At 45.2% G+C, this 17,385-nt stretch overlaps 1 protein-coding gene across 1 annotated transcript in view; it reads left to right on the forward strand.

Moving 5' to 3' along the window:
• Nucleotides 1-17,385, forward strand: part of LOC114069245 (splicing regulatory glutamine/lysine-rich protein 1-like) — a 61,803-nt gene that overhangs the window by 33,708 nt on the left and 10,710 nt on the right. Inside the window, exons 6-7 of the mRNA XM_027905901.1 lie at nucleotides 10,417-10,536; nucleotides 14,404-14,961. Of these exons, the coding sequence (XP_027761702.1) occupies nucleotides 10,417-10,536; nucleotides 14,404-14,961 (678 nt within the window). The remainder of the gene's footprint in view (nucleotides 1-10,416; nucleotides 10,537-14,403; nucleotides 14,962-17,385) is intronic.

Here is a 17,385-nt window from a genome sequence, read left to right on the forward strand (position 1 = left end):
CATCGAGTTAATTTTGTCCATGACCTTGGGTTCCCTCTGTCATGACAGTCTTTCAGGGCAGGAAAGATGGTGTGTGGTGTTGTCACATGTAAAAACCAGTTCAGATCCCATCACTGCTGCGCTTTTCCAGTTTCATCACAGTTCATTCTTCATTAATGTGGGGATCAAAGGGGAGTCAGATTCACATCCCCAAATCTGGAGTGGTGATGAGCATATACCCGTCATGGAAGTGATAATACACAGTATTATATAGCAATTAGCATAATACAATTTTATTGATCAGCTTTTCTCACCCAAAATCAAATCCCCTTGAGGTACACACTGGACTTCCTCATCCTCCTGCATTACCCAACAAGTGCATCCGGGTCCCTGAGCAAAAGCAATCCCATGACTGGGATTGCCTTTGCCTGAGGCAGGAATAGTCCAGACTATTTTCCCCAGCATATTTTCGATGTGCACTACAGAAACGTTTTCCTGTTTTACAGTATATCAATATACCTGATAGGGCAGAGCCAGCCCAATTGGCAGATCCCCAGTGTTAACTAACCAGGTGGTTTATGCTAAATATATATCCCAATGTTTGAAGGTCCCACCACCCATTGCTCTCAGTTTAACCCTTAACAGTCCATTGTATCATTTAATTTTTTGTAGGCTGGTGCATGATTGGGAATGTGATATACCTGCTTAATGCCATGTTCTTTGGCCCAAGTGTTTATGAGATTGTTCCAGAAATGAGTCCCGTTGTCTGCCTCAATTCTTCCTGGGGTGCAAGTCTCCATAAGACTTGCTTTTCAAGGCCCAGGATAGTATTCTGAGCAGTGGCAAGGAGCATGAAATATGTTTCTAGCCATTAGGTGGTTTCTTCAACCATTGTAATCGCATGGTTCTTGTTTTGGCGGGTTTGGGGGAATGAGATATACTCAATCTTCCAGGCCTCCCCATATTTCAACCATGGTCCTCCATACCAGAGAGGCTTTAACCACTTGGCTTGCTTAAATACAAAGTATGTTTCACATTCATGGATAACCTGGGCGATAGTGTCCATGGTTAGGCCCACCCCTCAGTCATGAGCCTATCTGTTGCATCTTTTCCTCAATGGTCTGAGGTGTCATGGGCCCACAAAGTTACTTCACTTTTAGCAGCCTGATTCGTTTGTTGGTTGTTCTGAGTTCCTTCATTGGTCTTACTCTTGGGTACCTGAGCATCTACATGATGTACCTTCACAACCAGGTTCTCCACCTGGACAGCAATATCTTGCCACAATAAAGCAGCCTAGATGGGATTATCTCTGCACTGCCATTTACTCTGCTTCCATTGCTGCAACCACCCCCACAGAACATTTGCCACCATCCATGAGTTAGTGTAAAGTATTGGCCATTTCTTGCATTCAACAATGTCTAAGGCCAACTGGATGGTTTTCACCTTTGCAAAGTGACTTGATTCATCTTCTTCTTCAGCAGTTTCTGTGACTTATCAAAGGGGACTCCATGCAGCCGCTTTCCATCTCCAATGCTTTCCTATAATACGACAGGACCCATCAGTAAACAAGGCATATTGTTTCTCACTTTCTGGTAATTTATTATACAGCAGGACCTCCTCCTCTGGTGACATTCCAAAATCTTTGCCTTCTGGCCAGTCCATGATCACTTCCAAGATTCCTGTACAACTGGAGTTTCCCGTTTGAGCTCATTGTCTGATCAGTGCAACCCACTTACTCCATGTAGCATCAGTTGCATGATATATAGAAGAGACCCTCCCTTTGAACATCCAGCCCAACATGGGTAACTGGGGTGCCAGGAGGAGCTGTGCTTCAGTACCTATCACCTCCAAATCAGCTTGAACCCTTCATAAATGTCCAGTATCTCCTTTTCAGTTGGAGTATAGCAGGCTTCAGATCCTCTGCATCCCCAGTTCCAAAACCCTAGGGTTTGACCTCGAGTCTCCCTGGTGCTTTCTGCCAGAGGCTCCAGGTAGGGCCATTCTCCCTGGCTGCAGTGAACAGCACATTTTTTACATCTTGCCCTGTCCAGACTGGCCCAATGGCCACTACATGAACTATCTCCTTTTTAACTTTTTCAAAGTCTTGTCATTGTTCAGGGCCCTATTTGAAATCATTCTTCATGGTCACTGGATAGACATGGCTTGCAATCAGGCTGTAATTTGGAATGTATATTCTCCAAAAACCCAGAAGTCCTAAGAGAGCTTGTGTTTCTTTCTTGTTAGCTGGTGGAGACATTGCTGTTATTTTGTTGATCATGTTCATTAGGATCCATCCTGTGATTTTATTCCTAAAAACTGTCTCTCCTTAGCAGGTCCCTTGACCTTTGTTTTATGGCAAAATCAGTTTTCAGACGGATTTGGGCTATTCCCTTTCTCACAAACTTCTGCTTCATTGCTCCACACATGATTATGTCATCTATGTATTGCAGGTGTTCTGGAGCTTCCCCCTGTTTCAGTGTCGTCTGGATCAGTTCATGACAGATGGCAGGGCTGTGTTTCCACCCCTGGGCCAGTCAATTCCAGGTGTACTGAATACCCCTCCACATGAAAGCAAACTGTGACCTGCGCTCTGCCACCAGATTGAGAAAAACACATTAACAATATCAATTGGGGCACCACTTGGCTGCCTCTGATTCCAATTTCTATTGAAGTTCCAACATGTTCAGTACAGCAGCATTCAGCAGCTGTGTGACTTCATTCAGGCCATGATAGTCTACTGTCAGCCTCCGTTCTCCATTAGACTTGTGCACTGGCCATTTGGGGCTACTAAAAAGTGAATGGGTCCTGCTGATCACTCCTTGGCTCTCCAGTTGACAAGTCAGCTTATGGATGAGAAACAGGGAATCTTGGTTGGTGCACCTTTGTGGTAGCAATCAACACCTCTTGACCTTCATGAACCCCACAATGGAAGGGTCCTCCAAGAGACCGGGTAAGGAAGACAACTGTTTAATTTCCTCTGTCTCCAAGTCAGCTCCCTTTCCTGAGGTAGTCTATGCCAAGGATGCTACAAGCCTCTGGGCCAGTCAGTTTTTGCCACTCATTCCCAGTCAGGCTGATTTCAGCCTCCAATAGAGTCAGCTGTTGGGATCCCTTTGTCACTCCAGAAATACAAATGGGTTCTGCTCCTTCATAGCTTGATGACATTAGAGTACACTGAGCACCAGTATCTACTAGAACCTTATATGCCTGTGGGTCTGATGTGCCAGGCCATCTGATCCACACAGTCCAGTAAACTCGCTTGTCGCTTTCCTCCACCCAGCTGGAAGCAGGGCCTGTCTAGTCCTGGTCATAGGATCCTCAACTTACTTCTCACAGACAGATTAGAATTCCTTTTCTTAGGATCATGAGTAAAATTAGCTCTTCTGCTCTGCCTGGGGACCTGCCCACTGGAGACTGGAGTAGCAACTTTCCTGGAAGATCCCCCATGTTCCAACCTGCTTAGGTACAGAGAGGCAAAGTGTGCCTCCATCTGTAAATGCAGGGAAGAATTAAGTTCAAATATACCTGAAAGTGAGATTAGGACACAAACGAGGTAAAATGTTGGTATCCAAAACAATAATTCAACTTTATTAACTATAAAGGAGGCAGAGAGAGAAAGAAGGAAAAATAGAGAAAAGTGGGAAAAGTTAAGAATAACTACAAGAAGCACAGAAAAGACTTTTCCACCACCATGAACTCAGCACTGGATTTTCTCCTTGATGATGGGTGAAGTCTCCGTTGAGGTGTTCTCCAGTCTTTTGTCTCTGTGGTGTGAGTGGAGTTCTTGCAGCATGTGTCGAACCCACAGTGTATCTTGGGTCCAGCCCAGCTAGTTGCAGTGCTGAGCAGGCAGTGCCAGGGAGCAGCTCTTGTGCAGGCAGCAGCCTGTGTGTCTGCAGCATGTGCGGACACCAGCGTGTGGTGCCTGCTGTGCATGTGTGTTTGGGGGCAGAGTTTCCCCTCTTGGTGTGTTTATGATTTCCCCGGAATGTGGGGGAATTCCTGCTGCCTCTCTGCAAGTGTGGGGAAGTCCCACAGCTGCTCTGCAAGTGTGGAGACTGCAGTGTGTCCCCGTGACGCGTGTAGGGGGCAGGATCTCCCACCTTCAATTTCCCTGCAGTGTGCTCCTGATCTCACAGCATGTCTTCAATCTCTAGCCCCTGGGCACATATCTGACACTTGCTTATATAGGGTCAGGGGTGCCATGGCTTATGGCAGGTGGTAGCTATGTAGCAACAGCACGTCCAACACGCACCATGCACAGGTGCTGCCATCCCCCTGGTTCGTGGCCATTTCAGCAGTCAAAACAATTCGCTTCTTGCAGTTCACGCAATGGCAGAGCATGTACTGCTTCTATCAGTTTTTTATACCCCATTTGTGATTTTTTTTCCCTGCAATTACCACACTTGGGCCTGTAGGGTTGAGGTTGATTTTCCATCGTTTCCTCATGTCCTCTCCATGGTCCCTCAGGTAAAACCACAGGGTGCCCCATGGTGTGTAGCTTCTATATTCCCCCTCTCGTAGCAAAAGAATGCCTACTGTTAATAGCTGAGGCACTGGTCTGTACATGTGGGGAGTAGCACATAGCCCCTCTGAATTTCTGGAACTCCTGGGATGTTTTTTCAGACAGTTTCTCCACAGTCAAGATGATTGTGGAGGATTTATTGTCTTTCTATTCCCATAGTTGGTGAGCCACTTGATCCACTTTTGGTAGCACTTCTCTCCAGCTTTGTTGCCAATACTTTAGTATATGATGATATTGCACCCCACAAAAATTTTCCTCCACATGGGTCATGTGCATTAGACTTTGTCTGGATCTGTGGATAACTATGTTGTTCAAGTCATAATAAATCATGGTTAATTGTCTCAGTTAAATGAGCCTGAAGCGTTTAGTTAAGGAGGGTGAGTTATGAGGAAGACCAAACTCCCACCTCTAAGCAACTGTAAATCCAAAATTAAGAGGCTCTAATTGAGGAAGTATGGAGAAAGAAAAATTAGTAGTCCTTTATTAAAGGATATATGTGCATTGGCAGAACAAGAAAAGTATACAGAAACAACCAAACAATAATCCTGTACCCAAAAGTCCCCTTCAGAAAGGAAACAGTTTGATACTCCCCATCCTTTGGCACAATTCTAAGGGGGTTCTTCCCACGAACTCAGGCTGTCTGTGGCTGGCTGTGGCCTGGATTTCCCCCCTTTCATTGATGTGCACAATCTGCTGCCAAACATAGGAGTGGAGGAGGGAAAGGGTGACCTCCTTCCCAAAAAGTTCCTCTGCAGATGGGTCAAACCTCTCCGATGAAATCTGAGCAGATCTGGGCTGGGGGCAGAGCAGGATGCAGGAAAAGTGGAGGCAAGCCGAGGCCAGAAAATAGCCAGATGACCAGTCCGAGAACAAAATGACCTCTTAGCCTTTCCAACACATACCTTGCCTCAGTTATGGCAAAAGTGAAGTAACTGCCGTTTCCCTGAGGAGAGGTGCTCCATCCCTCTGATTAACTTGGGGACCCTCCTCTGGACTCACTCCAACAGATCAATGTCCTTCCTGTGTTGGGGACCCCATAGCTGGATTTAGTATTCCAGATGGGGTTTCAGCAGAGCAGAGTAGAGGGGCAGAATCACCTCCCCTGATCTGCTGGTCACTCTTCTTTAATGTAGACCAAGATACGATTGGTTTTCTGGGCTGCAAATGTTTGTTGCCAGCTCATGTCCAGCCTCTCATCCACCCAGTCCTTCTCATCAGGGCTGCTCTCAGTCTGTTCATCCCCAGCCTGTATTGATACCAGGGGTTGCCCTGACCCACATGCAGCACCTTGCACTTGGTCTTATTAAACCTCATGAGATTCTCGTGAGCCCACTTCTCCAGCTTGTCCAGGTCTCTCTGGATGGCATCCCATCCCTTCAGGCATGTCAACTGCACCACTCAGTTTGGTGTTGCCTGCAAAGTTGATGAGGGTGCACTTGATCCCTTCATCTATGTCATTAAGGAAGATATTAATCAGTACTGGTCCCAATACAGACCACCGAGTGGCACCACTTGTCATTGATGTCCATCAGGGCTCTGAACCGTTGACCACTACCCTCTGGATGCAACTATCCAACCACTTTCTTATCCATCTAACAGTCCACTCATCAAATCCATCTCTGTCCAATTTAGGGAGAAGGATATTGTGAGGAACCCTGTCAAAGGCTTTACAAAAGTCCAGATAAATGGCATCTGTAGCCCTTCTCCACTCCATCATAGAAAACCACTAGGTTTGTCAGGCAGGACTTGCCCTTGGCAAAGCCATCCTGGCTGTCTGTAATCACATCCCTGTCCTCCATGTGCCTTAGCATAGCTTCTAGGAGGATCTGTTCCGTGATCTTCCCAGGCACAGAGGTGAGGTTGACAGGTGGGTAGTTCCCAGGGTCCTCCTTTCTATCCTTTGTAAAGATGGGCACCATGTTTCCCATTTTCCAGTCACCTGGGACTTCCCCTGACTGCCAGGATTTTTCAAATACCATGGAGAGTGGCTTGGCAACTACATCAGCCAATTCCCTCAGGCCTCTGGGATACATCTCATCAGGTCCCATAGACATGTACATTCAGGTTCCACAGGTAATCATGAACCTGATCTTTACTTACACTGGGAGGGACTTTTCCAGTCCCCATCCTGCTGTCCATCCATTCGAGACATGTGGGAAGAGATGTTGCCATTGAAGACTGAGGCAAAAATGTTAAGTACCTCAGCCTTCTCCTCATATGTTGTTACCAGTTTGCCAGTGTTGTTTATTGGGGGCATACACCTTCTTTGACCTTCCTTTTCTGATTAATGTACCTGTAGAAGCCCTTCCTGTTTTTCTTTGCATCCCTTGCCAGGTTCAGTTCCAGCTTTGCCTTTGCCTTCCTCACCCCATACCTGCACAACTGAATCTCTACACTCTTCCCAGGTTACCTGTCCTTGTTTCCACTGCCTGTGTGTTTTCTTCTTGCCTTTTAGTTTGACCAGCATTTCCCTACTCAGCCATGCCAGTCTCTTGCCTTCCTTAACTGATTTTTTGCTCCTGGGGATTGCCAGCTCTTGCACTCTATGGACAGCTTACTTAAAGATCTGCCAGCTTTGTTCCACTCCCTTATCCCCAAGGGCAGTCTCCCAGGGGATCCCACTGACTCTCTCCCTGAAGAGCTGGAAGTTTGCTTTCCTGAAGTTCAGGGGCCTAACTTTACTCCTTACCTGACCCATATTCCTCAGGATTGCAAACTCCACCAATGCATGATCACTGCAGCCTGTATAGCCTCCAATCCTGATGGCCCCAATTAGCTCGCTTGTGCTGGTGACCATCAGATCCAGTACCATACCCCCTCTGGTAGGGCTGTCTATTACCTGGCACAAGAAGTTATCCTGCATGCATTCCAGGAATCTCCTGGATTGCCTGCAGCTGTCTGTGCTACTTTCCCAGTATATGTTGGGGTGGTCGAAATTCCCCAGCAGGACAAGAGCCTGTGAGCATGATGCCTCCTGTAAGTAAGATGGTTTTGTCAATGGGCTCCCCTTGATCAGGTAGCCTGTAGTTAGACACCAACCGCAAGGTTCTCTTTGTTGCCTCAATCTCTGATTCTTGCCCACAGGCTTTCAACCTGCTCATGGCTGTTCTTCAGAGACAGCTCTTCACACTCAATTTGCCTCTTCATGTAGAGGGCAACCCCTCTGCCTCTCCTTCCTCCCCTGTTTCTTCTGAACAGCCTGTAGCCATCAATATTCGCATTTCAGTCATGGGATTTGTCCCACCAAGTTTCAGTAATTGCAGCAAGGTCATAGCTTTCTAGCAGCACAGTGGCTTCTAATGCCTCCTGTTTGTTGCCCGTGCATTGGTGTAAAGGCACCTCAGCTGGGCTGTTGGCTGTGTTGCCTTTCTAGAGGAACACCCCTTAATTCCTTTGAGATAGTTTCCTGGTGTTCCCTTGTTGGGTTGTATTAGCTTAGGAGTCCATGGCTTGTCCCCATAAGACTGTGAATGTGTTCCAGTATGGCCAGCTGTAGGGGGTTGACCCTGGTTGGATGCCAGGTACCCACTCAAACCACTCTCTCACTCCCCTCTGCAACTGGACAGAGGAGAGAGAAAAAAAAACAGCTAAGGATTCATGAGTTGAGATAACAGCTGGGAGAGGTCAGCTACTGATTACCTTCATGGGCAAAACAGATTCAAAGTGGGGATATTAATTGAATTTATTACAAACAGGATAAGAGCCAAAGAGTGAGAAATAAAGCAGTCTTAAAAACACCTTCCTCCCACCCCTCCTTCCTTCCATGTTCTCCCTCCTCGCCCCCAGAGGTGCAGGGGGACAGGGAATGGGGGTTATGGTCAGCTGTTGTTTCTGCTGCTGCTCAGAAAGAGAAGTCGCTCCCCTGATCCCGTGGGGTCCCTCCTAGGGGACACAGTCCCTGATGGACCTCTCCAGCGTGAGTCCATTCTTCAGGCAACAGTTCTTCACAAACTCCATGGGGTGCAGTCCTTCATGAATGAGCTGTACCAGAGTGGGTCCCCCACAGGGCCATGAGTCCTACCTGGGAAAAACCTGCTCCAGCGTGGGCTTCCCTCTCCATGGGCTGCAGGTCTCTGGCAGGACCCTGCTCCATCTTGGGCCTCCCACGGGATCACAGCCTCCTTCATGCATCCACCTGCTCCAGCATGGGCTCCTCCATGGGCTGCAGGTGGGCCTCTGCATCCCAACAGTCCTCCATGGGCTGCAGGGGGACGGCCTGCTCCACCCTGGTCTTCACCATGGGCTGCAGGGGCCTCAGCTCTGGCACCTGGAGCACTCCTCCCCCTCCTTCTGCACTGACCTTGGTGTGTCTACATTGTTGTTCCCATATTCTCTGCTCTTCCCTGGCTGGAATTCTTTTCTGGGCAATACCTTTCTGTTCTTAAATATGTTATCACAGAGGCATTACTATTACTCCTGATTGGCTTGGCCTTGGCTAGCAGCAGGAATCTCGTGCTGGAGCCTGCTGGCATTGGCTCCACCAGACAGGGGAAGCTTTTAGCAGTTTCTAACAGAAGCCTCCCTTGTAGCCCACCCCCACTGCCAAAACCCAGCCACAGAAACCCACTACACCAGCACACTTTAGAGTCAGTGGGGTGTAGATGCACTTCAGCTGGGCTATTGATTTCACCCCCAACTCTGGCATGCCACCCCTTCATTCATCTCTGCTGAGCCTGGTCTTATCCCCTTCCCCCTTCAAACCTAGATTAAAGCCCTCTCAATCAGCCCTGGCAACTCATAGGCTAGAATCCTTTTCCCCCTTTTAGACAGGCAAACCCCATCTGTCTCCAGCAGGCTTGGTGCCATATAAACCACCCCATGATCGAAAAAGCCAAAATTTCACTGATGGCACCAGTCTTTAAGCCTTGTTTTGACCAGGTGGGTTCTCCTCTTCCTTTTGGCATTCTTTGCTGCTACCAAAGGAATCAAGGAAAACACCACCTGTGCTCCTGTCTGTTCAACCAGTCACCTCATTTCTTTGAAGTCCTTTTTGATTGCCCTTGGACTTCTCTCATCAACCTTGTTGCTGCCGACCTAGACAACCAGCAGTGGGTAATAATCAGAGCAGTTAATCAGTCCAGGGAGTCTTCTGGTTATATCCCTTACCCAGGCCCCAGGGAGGCAGCAGACTTCCTTGTGGGATGGGTCCAATTGGCATACTGGGCCCTTGGTTCCCCTCAGAAGGGAGTCACTCACTACAGTTACCCTTCTTTCTTTTTTGACACCCATAGTTGTGATGCATCTGGTTGACTGACTTGTTCTGGGCAACCTTCCAGATAGACCTTCACCTCCGTTATCATTTGCCTGACCCTTGATTTCCAAAATCTCATACCTATTCTGTAAGGGCACTTGGGAAGGTGAGGGAGGCCAGGAGGAGATTCTCCTATGACCCCAAGCAGGGACCTGTTTCCATTCCCCCCCATCTTTTAGGTCCCATCCTTCTGCCTGATGGCAAGAGGGTCGGGGCTCCTCTGACTCTTGCCGAGCTTCCATCTGCTGCATTTTTCTTAGGGATGGAAGGGTGCGACTCCACCAGTCCGTTTTTCTCACACTCCCTGACACTCCTCAGCCTCTCCACTTCCTCTTTAGGCTCTGCCACCAGGCTGAGCAGATCATCCACCTGGTCACACTGCACATGGGTGTCGTCTCTGTTGTCCTCTGATATTATTGTCAGGTGTACATGAGTATTGCTTAAATGGTGCATTGTTTCAAAGGAGAGCATATGCATCTGGTGAAGCTTAAAGTATCCATTTTTATGAAAATGTTGGTAGGCAGTATATTACTGAGGTGTAACTCTATATAATTTTATGTAGTGAGGCAAGATTTAGTGGGGGGTTATTTCCTTCTTGGTTGATCTAGTTTTTATGAAGTTTCAATATTAAAGTATTTTTCTTTTGTCATTATTCATATAGAAGTAGATCTGGCAACAGGTCACTCTCAAGACATAAGGACAGACGCAGATCCAGAAGTCCCCTGAAAAAACGCTCTAGATCTAGGGAAAAGTGGAAATCAAGAAGTCCCTCTTATTCTTGGTGAGTTCCATTCCTCAGAAATTATACTGTTCTTCTTAGCACATGGTCCAAAGTTTTTGAAAAAATCTAGCAAACCTTTTAGGTAATGGCAAAGAATGGAATCTCTAAATGCTTTAGCCTGTCCCTTGGCTTTGTTTGTGGAACAAAAGAATAGAAAGTAATTTTTTTGTGCTGAGTGTACTGGTTTTTGCTGAGATATAGTTATTTTTCTTCTTAGTAGTTCATATGATGCCTACAGGGGTTAAACCACAACAATGAAGCACCTAAACTTTGATAGCAAAGTCTAGTCTACATTTATACCAACATCAAGCTGATTGAAATTAGGTAACTTTAATTGCCGGACTTGAACCAATGAATTAGTTATGGTCTGTGTAGCCTATGCTACAAAAAAAGTGGATGATGGTTCTTCAGCTTTGTCAACAGTTATAGTTTGGATTCATGCTGAACTTGATCCTGCATTCTGAGAACATGTATAAAGTTTTTGTGCACAGGATTTTATTTTTGCCTTTGACTATTTCATATTGACCATACACTGCTGTAGGCACAAATGCATATGTCTGTTGTGACATATTTACATTTCAGCATCTAATACACCTATATTTTACCTAGTCTAATAATTTTTAAGTCTGATTGTCTAAATATTGAACTGTGAAATTCCATTAAAATAATTCCTTTATCTCCTTGGATGATAATTTTATTTTATGAGGGGTAAAATAGGGAATATTCACAAAACAAAAGTGCCTATAAAAGTCACTTCATGAATAGAAACCTTGGTACTTTTCTTTCTGTTTCATCTCTTTAATTCCCCTGACTCATTTAAAGGGAACTTCATACTTAGGTTGTGCTGTTTTCTCTTGTTTTCTGAGGAGAAAAATTTTGTGGGAAAGAGAACTGCAGATCTGTGGACCTCAGTGGGAACAGTTAGGTGGTAGGCTACATAACTGGGCTTTGTTGATGGATCCTTTTGACTCTGTTGCTGTTTTATGGAGCTTCTTGAGATATCTGCTCATTGGAAGGGGCAAAACCAATGAAATCTCTGTGATAAATAACTGGAAAGTGCTTCTTGGGTCATTGTGAAACCCCTTGCTATTGCAGGGATTGTGTGCTGATTCATCTTCATGATCATACATTCCTTCTGTGAGACATCTGAAAAGGTATTTGCCGAAACCTGATGGGGGAACCAAAGTCTTCAGGTCACAGACCATGAAACAAACCTACTATTTATTAGTAGCCAGACAGTTGTTCCAATGAAGGAAGGTGGGGGCTGTGTGTTTGTAGTGGTTTGACCCTGGCCAGATGCCAGGGACCTGTTAAAACCACTCCACTACCCTCCCTTCTCCCCTCTGCAACTACACAGAGGAGAGAAAAAAAAAAACAGCTGAGGATTCCTAAGTAGAGATAAGAACTGAAAAGTTATTTACTGACAGGCAAAACAGACTTAAAGTGGGGGTAGAACTTAAATTTATTACTAACAAGGTAAAAACTAAGAGAGTGAGAAATAAAACAGTCTTCAAACACCTTCCCCCACCTCCCCTCCTTCTATCTCATCTCTTCCTCCTCCCCCCTAGTAGTGCAGGGGGATGGGGAAGGGGTATTTTGCAGTCAGGGTGTTGAGTCTATCCCTCGGGCAGCAGCTTTTTGCAGTCAGCTCTTTGCAGTCCAAAGGTCCTCCATAGTTTACAGGGGGACACCTGCATTACTATGGTCTTCACCATGGGCTACAGGGGGCTCTCTGCAACTCTGAGTCCTTCCCCTGCTTCTGTGGGGTCCCTCCCATGGGAGACAGTCCTTGATGGACCTCTCCAGAGTGAGTCCATCCACCCCCCAGGCAACAGTTCTTTTCAATCTGTTGCCCCGTGGATGATTTCCCCAAGGGGTGCAGTCCTTCATGGGTTGAGCTGTACCAACATGGGTCTCCCACCCAGGCCACAAGCCCTACCCGGGAAAATGTGCTTCAGCATGGGCTTCCCTCTCCACGGGCCACAGGTCTCCAGCAGGACTTCTCTCCATCTTGGGCCTCCCACAGGGGGTCACAGCTTCCTTCATGTATCTACCTGCTCCAGCATGTACTCCTCCATAGGCTGCAGGAGGGTTTCTGCACCCCGATAGTCCTTCATGGGCTGCAGGGGCTTCAGCTTTAAGCCTTTGCTCTGCTTCTGGGGGAGGGGGGGGAAGGCCTCCCCCTTTTCTCCCCCTCCGACTGCACCGACCTTGGTGACTGCTTGTTCTCCCGGACTGGAATTTCTTCTGCGTAACAACCTTCTCTTCCTCTATTCTTAAATATGTTATCACAGAGGTGTTACTGTCCTGCTAATTGGCTGCTGGCCTTGGCCAGCACCAGGAAGTCCATCCTGGAGCTGGCTATCATTGGCTCCATGGGACAGGAGAAGCTTCTAGTAGCTTCTAACTGAAGTTACCCTTACAGCCCCTCCACTACCAAAAATTAAAAAAAAAATCAACCCCAGAAACCCATGACAGTGTATATATATCCTAGATGCAGGTCTAGGAGTCATGTGTCTCCTTTGTTAGAAAGATGGTTCAGAGTCTCATGCTTCCAAATAATCCTTTATCAAAATGTAATCTTCCAGCCAAAGCTGTGATCTAAATGTGTGTTGTTTTGGGCATCATAATGTAAGAAAGATATAAACCTATTGGAAAGCATCCAAAGGAAGGCTACAAAGATGATGAAGGGTCTAGAGGGAAAACCATATGAGGAGTGGTTGAGGTCACTTGGTTTGTTCAACCTGGAGAAAAGGAGACTGAGAAGAGACTTCATCACAATCTACAGCTTACTCACAAAGCAGAGGGGCAGGCACTGATCTTTTTTCTATAGTGACCAGTGACAGGACCTGAGGTAACAGCATGAAGTTGTGTCAGGGGAGGTTTAGGTTGGACATTAGGAAAAGGTTCTTCACCCAGAAAGTGGTTGGGCACTTGATCAGGCTCCCCAGGGAGTTCAAGAAACATTTGGACAATGCTCTCAGGCACATGGTGTGATTCTTAGGGTTGTCTTGTGCAGGACTGGGAGTTGGACTTTGATTATCCTTGTGGGTCCCTTCCAACTCAAGATATTCTATGATTCTATGATTAATAAATTTTTATTTGACTTGACTACTAGAATATCTAGTGGAATTTTTCTCACTATTTTTATGAACATGTATCATTCTCCCTATCCCAAAGCAGCTGAATTGTTCTGTTACCTTGCTTCTGTTTTTATGGTCTTACCTATTTTTCAATAATTTTCAAATTTCTAATGACATTACAGATAATTGAATTGTCTTGGTTGAGTTTTGACCCTACATCTACCTTTTGAGGGAATGTGGTAAAATTTTATCCCTGTTTTTTTTGTTTCTGTGTATTAACTGATATTGGATTTCCAAGCAGTTACAAGATATTTATGTGAGAGGACATCGTAGAATAAAGACTTCCATCAACTGTCATTATTCACACGGGGGTGGTTAATCTGCAGTCCATTTTACATGGACACATATTTAGTAAAGAATGAATTTACAAATTGTAAAGTTTGTCTTACTCCTGACAAAATGTAGAAGATTTATGTATGAATGGTAATGTATCTGTGAGGTAAAAAGACATATTCTTTCAAAGTGTAATAATATCACTTTGAAGATCACAGTTTGATTTGATTTTTGCCCCCTCTTCCCCAATTTCATTTCCAATTTTTTCCTATCTGTATAGCCTCTCCCTCATGGTTAACAGGGGTGACAAATGAAAATTTTTAATAATTACTATTTTTCAACAGAAACACCTATTTTCTCTTGAAAAATTAATGTATGCTAAAGAGTTAGTTGTAGTTTTTATTGAAAAGTTCAAATATTAGTCAATGAATTTGTGTTTGGCTTTTCACAGGGACAAGAAAAGAGACAAAGAAAAGGTCAAGGAAAAAGAGAAGGCCAAAGAAAAGGAGAGAGACCGAGACAAAGAGAAGGAGAGAAACTGGGACAGAGACAAAGAAAGGGAAAGAGAACGAGATAAAGAAAGAAACAGGGATAAGGACAAGGAAAAGGACCAGGAGAGAGAGAAAGAGCACCATAAAGATCGAGAGAGAGTCAGAGACAAGGATAGGGATAGACACAGGGACAAGGATATGGACAAAGATAGGGACAGGGAAAAGGACAAAGATAATGAGAAGGAAAAAGACAGAGAAGAGGTAGACCAGAACAAGGAAAAAGATGATGTTATGAAAGAGAGGGAGAAGGACAGAGATAAGATTAAGGACAAGGAGGGAGATAAGGACAGAGGGGAAAAAGAGAAGGACAGAGACAAAGAAAAGGAGAAAGATGAGAAGAAGGAGAAGAAGGAGAGAGAAAGAGAAAAAGAAAGAGATGATAAAAAAAAGAAAGAGAAGAGATCCAGAACACCTACAAGAAGCTATAGCTCTTCAAGAAGATCTCGTAGCTCCAGCAGGTTTGTTTGGAATTTTTTAATACTTTTTTGGACTTGTCAGTACAGTGATGCACCATGTAAAATGCACATCTTAATTTTTATGTATCAGTATCACCATGTCACTTACTAAGTCAATTTGTATTCATTCTGATTTTTAGATTTCCCTATAAAATATGATCTATTACTAAGAGCTCTATATGATGTGTGATTGAAAATAGTTTCTTGTTGGGCAACTGGTACTTGCTTTTCACATAACTCTTGTCCTTGAGGACAATAAGTAGATGGTTCTTATGCCATTTCTCTCTGTTGGAGCCATCCAAAAGTTATGATGCAGGGAAATTAAACATCATCTTTGTCCTGATGAAAGTCTGAGTCATCAGTACCTAGTTTCTTGGTTACTTACATACTGTACAGTGTTGATCTCTAAAGCAATTTGTTGAGTTTATGAACAGTTGGGTGGTAGTATTTGCCACTTGGCCACCTTAAGGATGGCGAGCAATGAATTTTCTTGGCTGGATGGCTGAACAGCAGGAAGCGTGTCACTTGACTGGCTAATCATTCAGAAAGTGTATGTATCTCAATTGGAAGATAAGTATACCTTGTTTAGCTGGTTAAATGTCCAGATACAAGTAAAAATTAACCTTTCTTAACCATGCTGATAGTAAACAGGAAAGCAGTCAAGTCTAGCTGTTGTTTGTCCCAGTTTAAATGAGACAAGGGTCTTTTGCTGAGGGTGAGTTAGGAGAAAAGACCCAAACTTCTAAGCAATTATAAATCTAAAATTAAAAGACTCCTATTGAAGGAAAACAAATTATGGAAAAGGAAAAATAACAGCCCTTTATTAAAAGTATGTGTGTATTAACAGAAACACAAAAAAAACCCCAAGTAAAACAACCAAACAATACTCCTATACCCACAAATAATCTCCTTCAAAACCAAACCAATAAACCGGCAAAAGGAAAAGTAAACAGTTCAATTTTTTGCCCTTTGGTGCAATTCCAACCACAGTCAGCAGGGGGCGCCGTCGGGTCACTGGAGATGCAAACCTTGTAATGTCCTGTATCAGCCATCAGGTGGCGCTGTTGGATCACCGGAGATACAGAACTTGTAATGTCCGGAGCCCACCACGTGGGTATGCCGGAGAAAACCAATCCAACCAAAAAAAAGGAACCTTCTTTCCCTTCCCACACACTGGGAAAGGGAAGATGGAGAGGGGAAAAGGGGCCAGACAATTTCACTTCGACTGGTCGAAAAAACTGCTCTGCCCAGTCCTTTCTCTTTCTCTCTCTTGGCGGGGCTCCATCCTCCGGGAAAACGGTGCAAGGAAGAAAAAACCAAAAGAAAAAGAAAAAAACCTCCAGGGCAGCAAACAAAACAATAGCTCTCATCCAGGGAAAAAATCCAGGCGAGGCTCCTGGCTGGCTCCGTTGAGAGCAGCATGATGAGGCTGCACCCAGCTACCTTCTTCCAGCCACACCCCACACCGTAGCCCCCTCCCAACTCCTCCCCTGTTGCCCAGGAGATGGGAGAAAAATATAAACATTAGCTCCTTCATCTGCCCCGTTCCCTAGGAGACTAATCTCTCGGCCATTAACCAAGGGGCTATGTCTCTTGTGTTGTTAAATGCTTACGTGATAGCCAAGGGGAAGGGAGAAAATTCTTTGCCTGGTTTACAAGAGTTAGCTAAACCACGACATTGTTTTTGCCTCTGAGGGAGGGTAAACTGGGTGGAAGTCTGGGTAAATTCAATCCAGCAAAAGGAGACTGTCAGATTAATTATAAACTCCGTAAGTAGACTAACTCAGGCAAATTCTAAAAGCATAGCAGCTAACTTAAGTTCAGAAGCTTTGGTGGAAAAAGTCCTTTACAAATACCTTAGCAATTATGGAGTTCAATAATATCATGTGTCAAATTCAGATAGCAAATTTTATCTCTTACCTTGAGAGAACAAAATGCTGGATGAATTGGGAAAAGTTCTATGCATTATAAATGCTTCCCTGGACAAAAGCAAAATTTTTATAACCCTCATAATTCAAGAGTTCATGGTTCATATAATGCAGAAAAGGTTGTAATGGTTTCTGAACATTCTGTTTGGGTTATATGAAATGTCCATGTTCTGGAGGTTTATGGGCAAAATATGGCTTCTTTAAGCATATATTATAATGCCTTGTTAACATTATTTCATGGCCAGTCTCTTCGCGAACGAAGAACCGGGGAAGGTCTTTCCACCTTCCAGCCTGCGCATTGGATTTTTTCGGTGAGACACAGTGTGCGCGGAACTGAGCCCACCCTTTAATCCTGAGGTTCATCTGCCGGGGCCAAGCACGCTTGGACGGTGGCAGTGAGGTCCTCAGGACGTAGATGGATTGCCTTACAGGGCTAACGAGCTCCATCTGCCCGGGGAGGGGCCCCGACCGGGAATCGAACCCGGGTCTCTGCAGTGAC

Source organism: Empidonax traillii, unplaced genomic scaffold, assembly GCF_003031625.1.
Source record: "Empidonax traillii isolate 1590-97213 ecotype Southwest subspecies unplaced genomic scaffold, ASM303162v1 scaffold1218:size158664, whole genome shotgun sequence".
Lineage (NCBI taxonomy): Eukaryota > Metazoa > Chordata > Aves > Passeriformes > Tyrannidae > Empidonax > Empidonax traillii.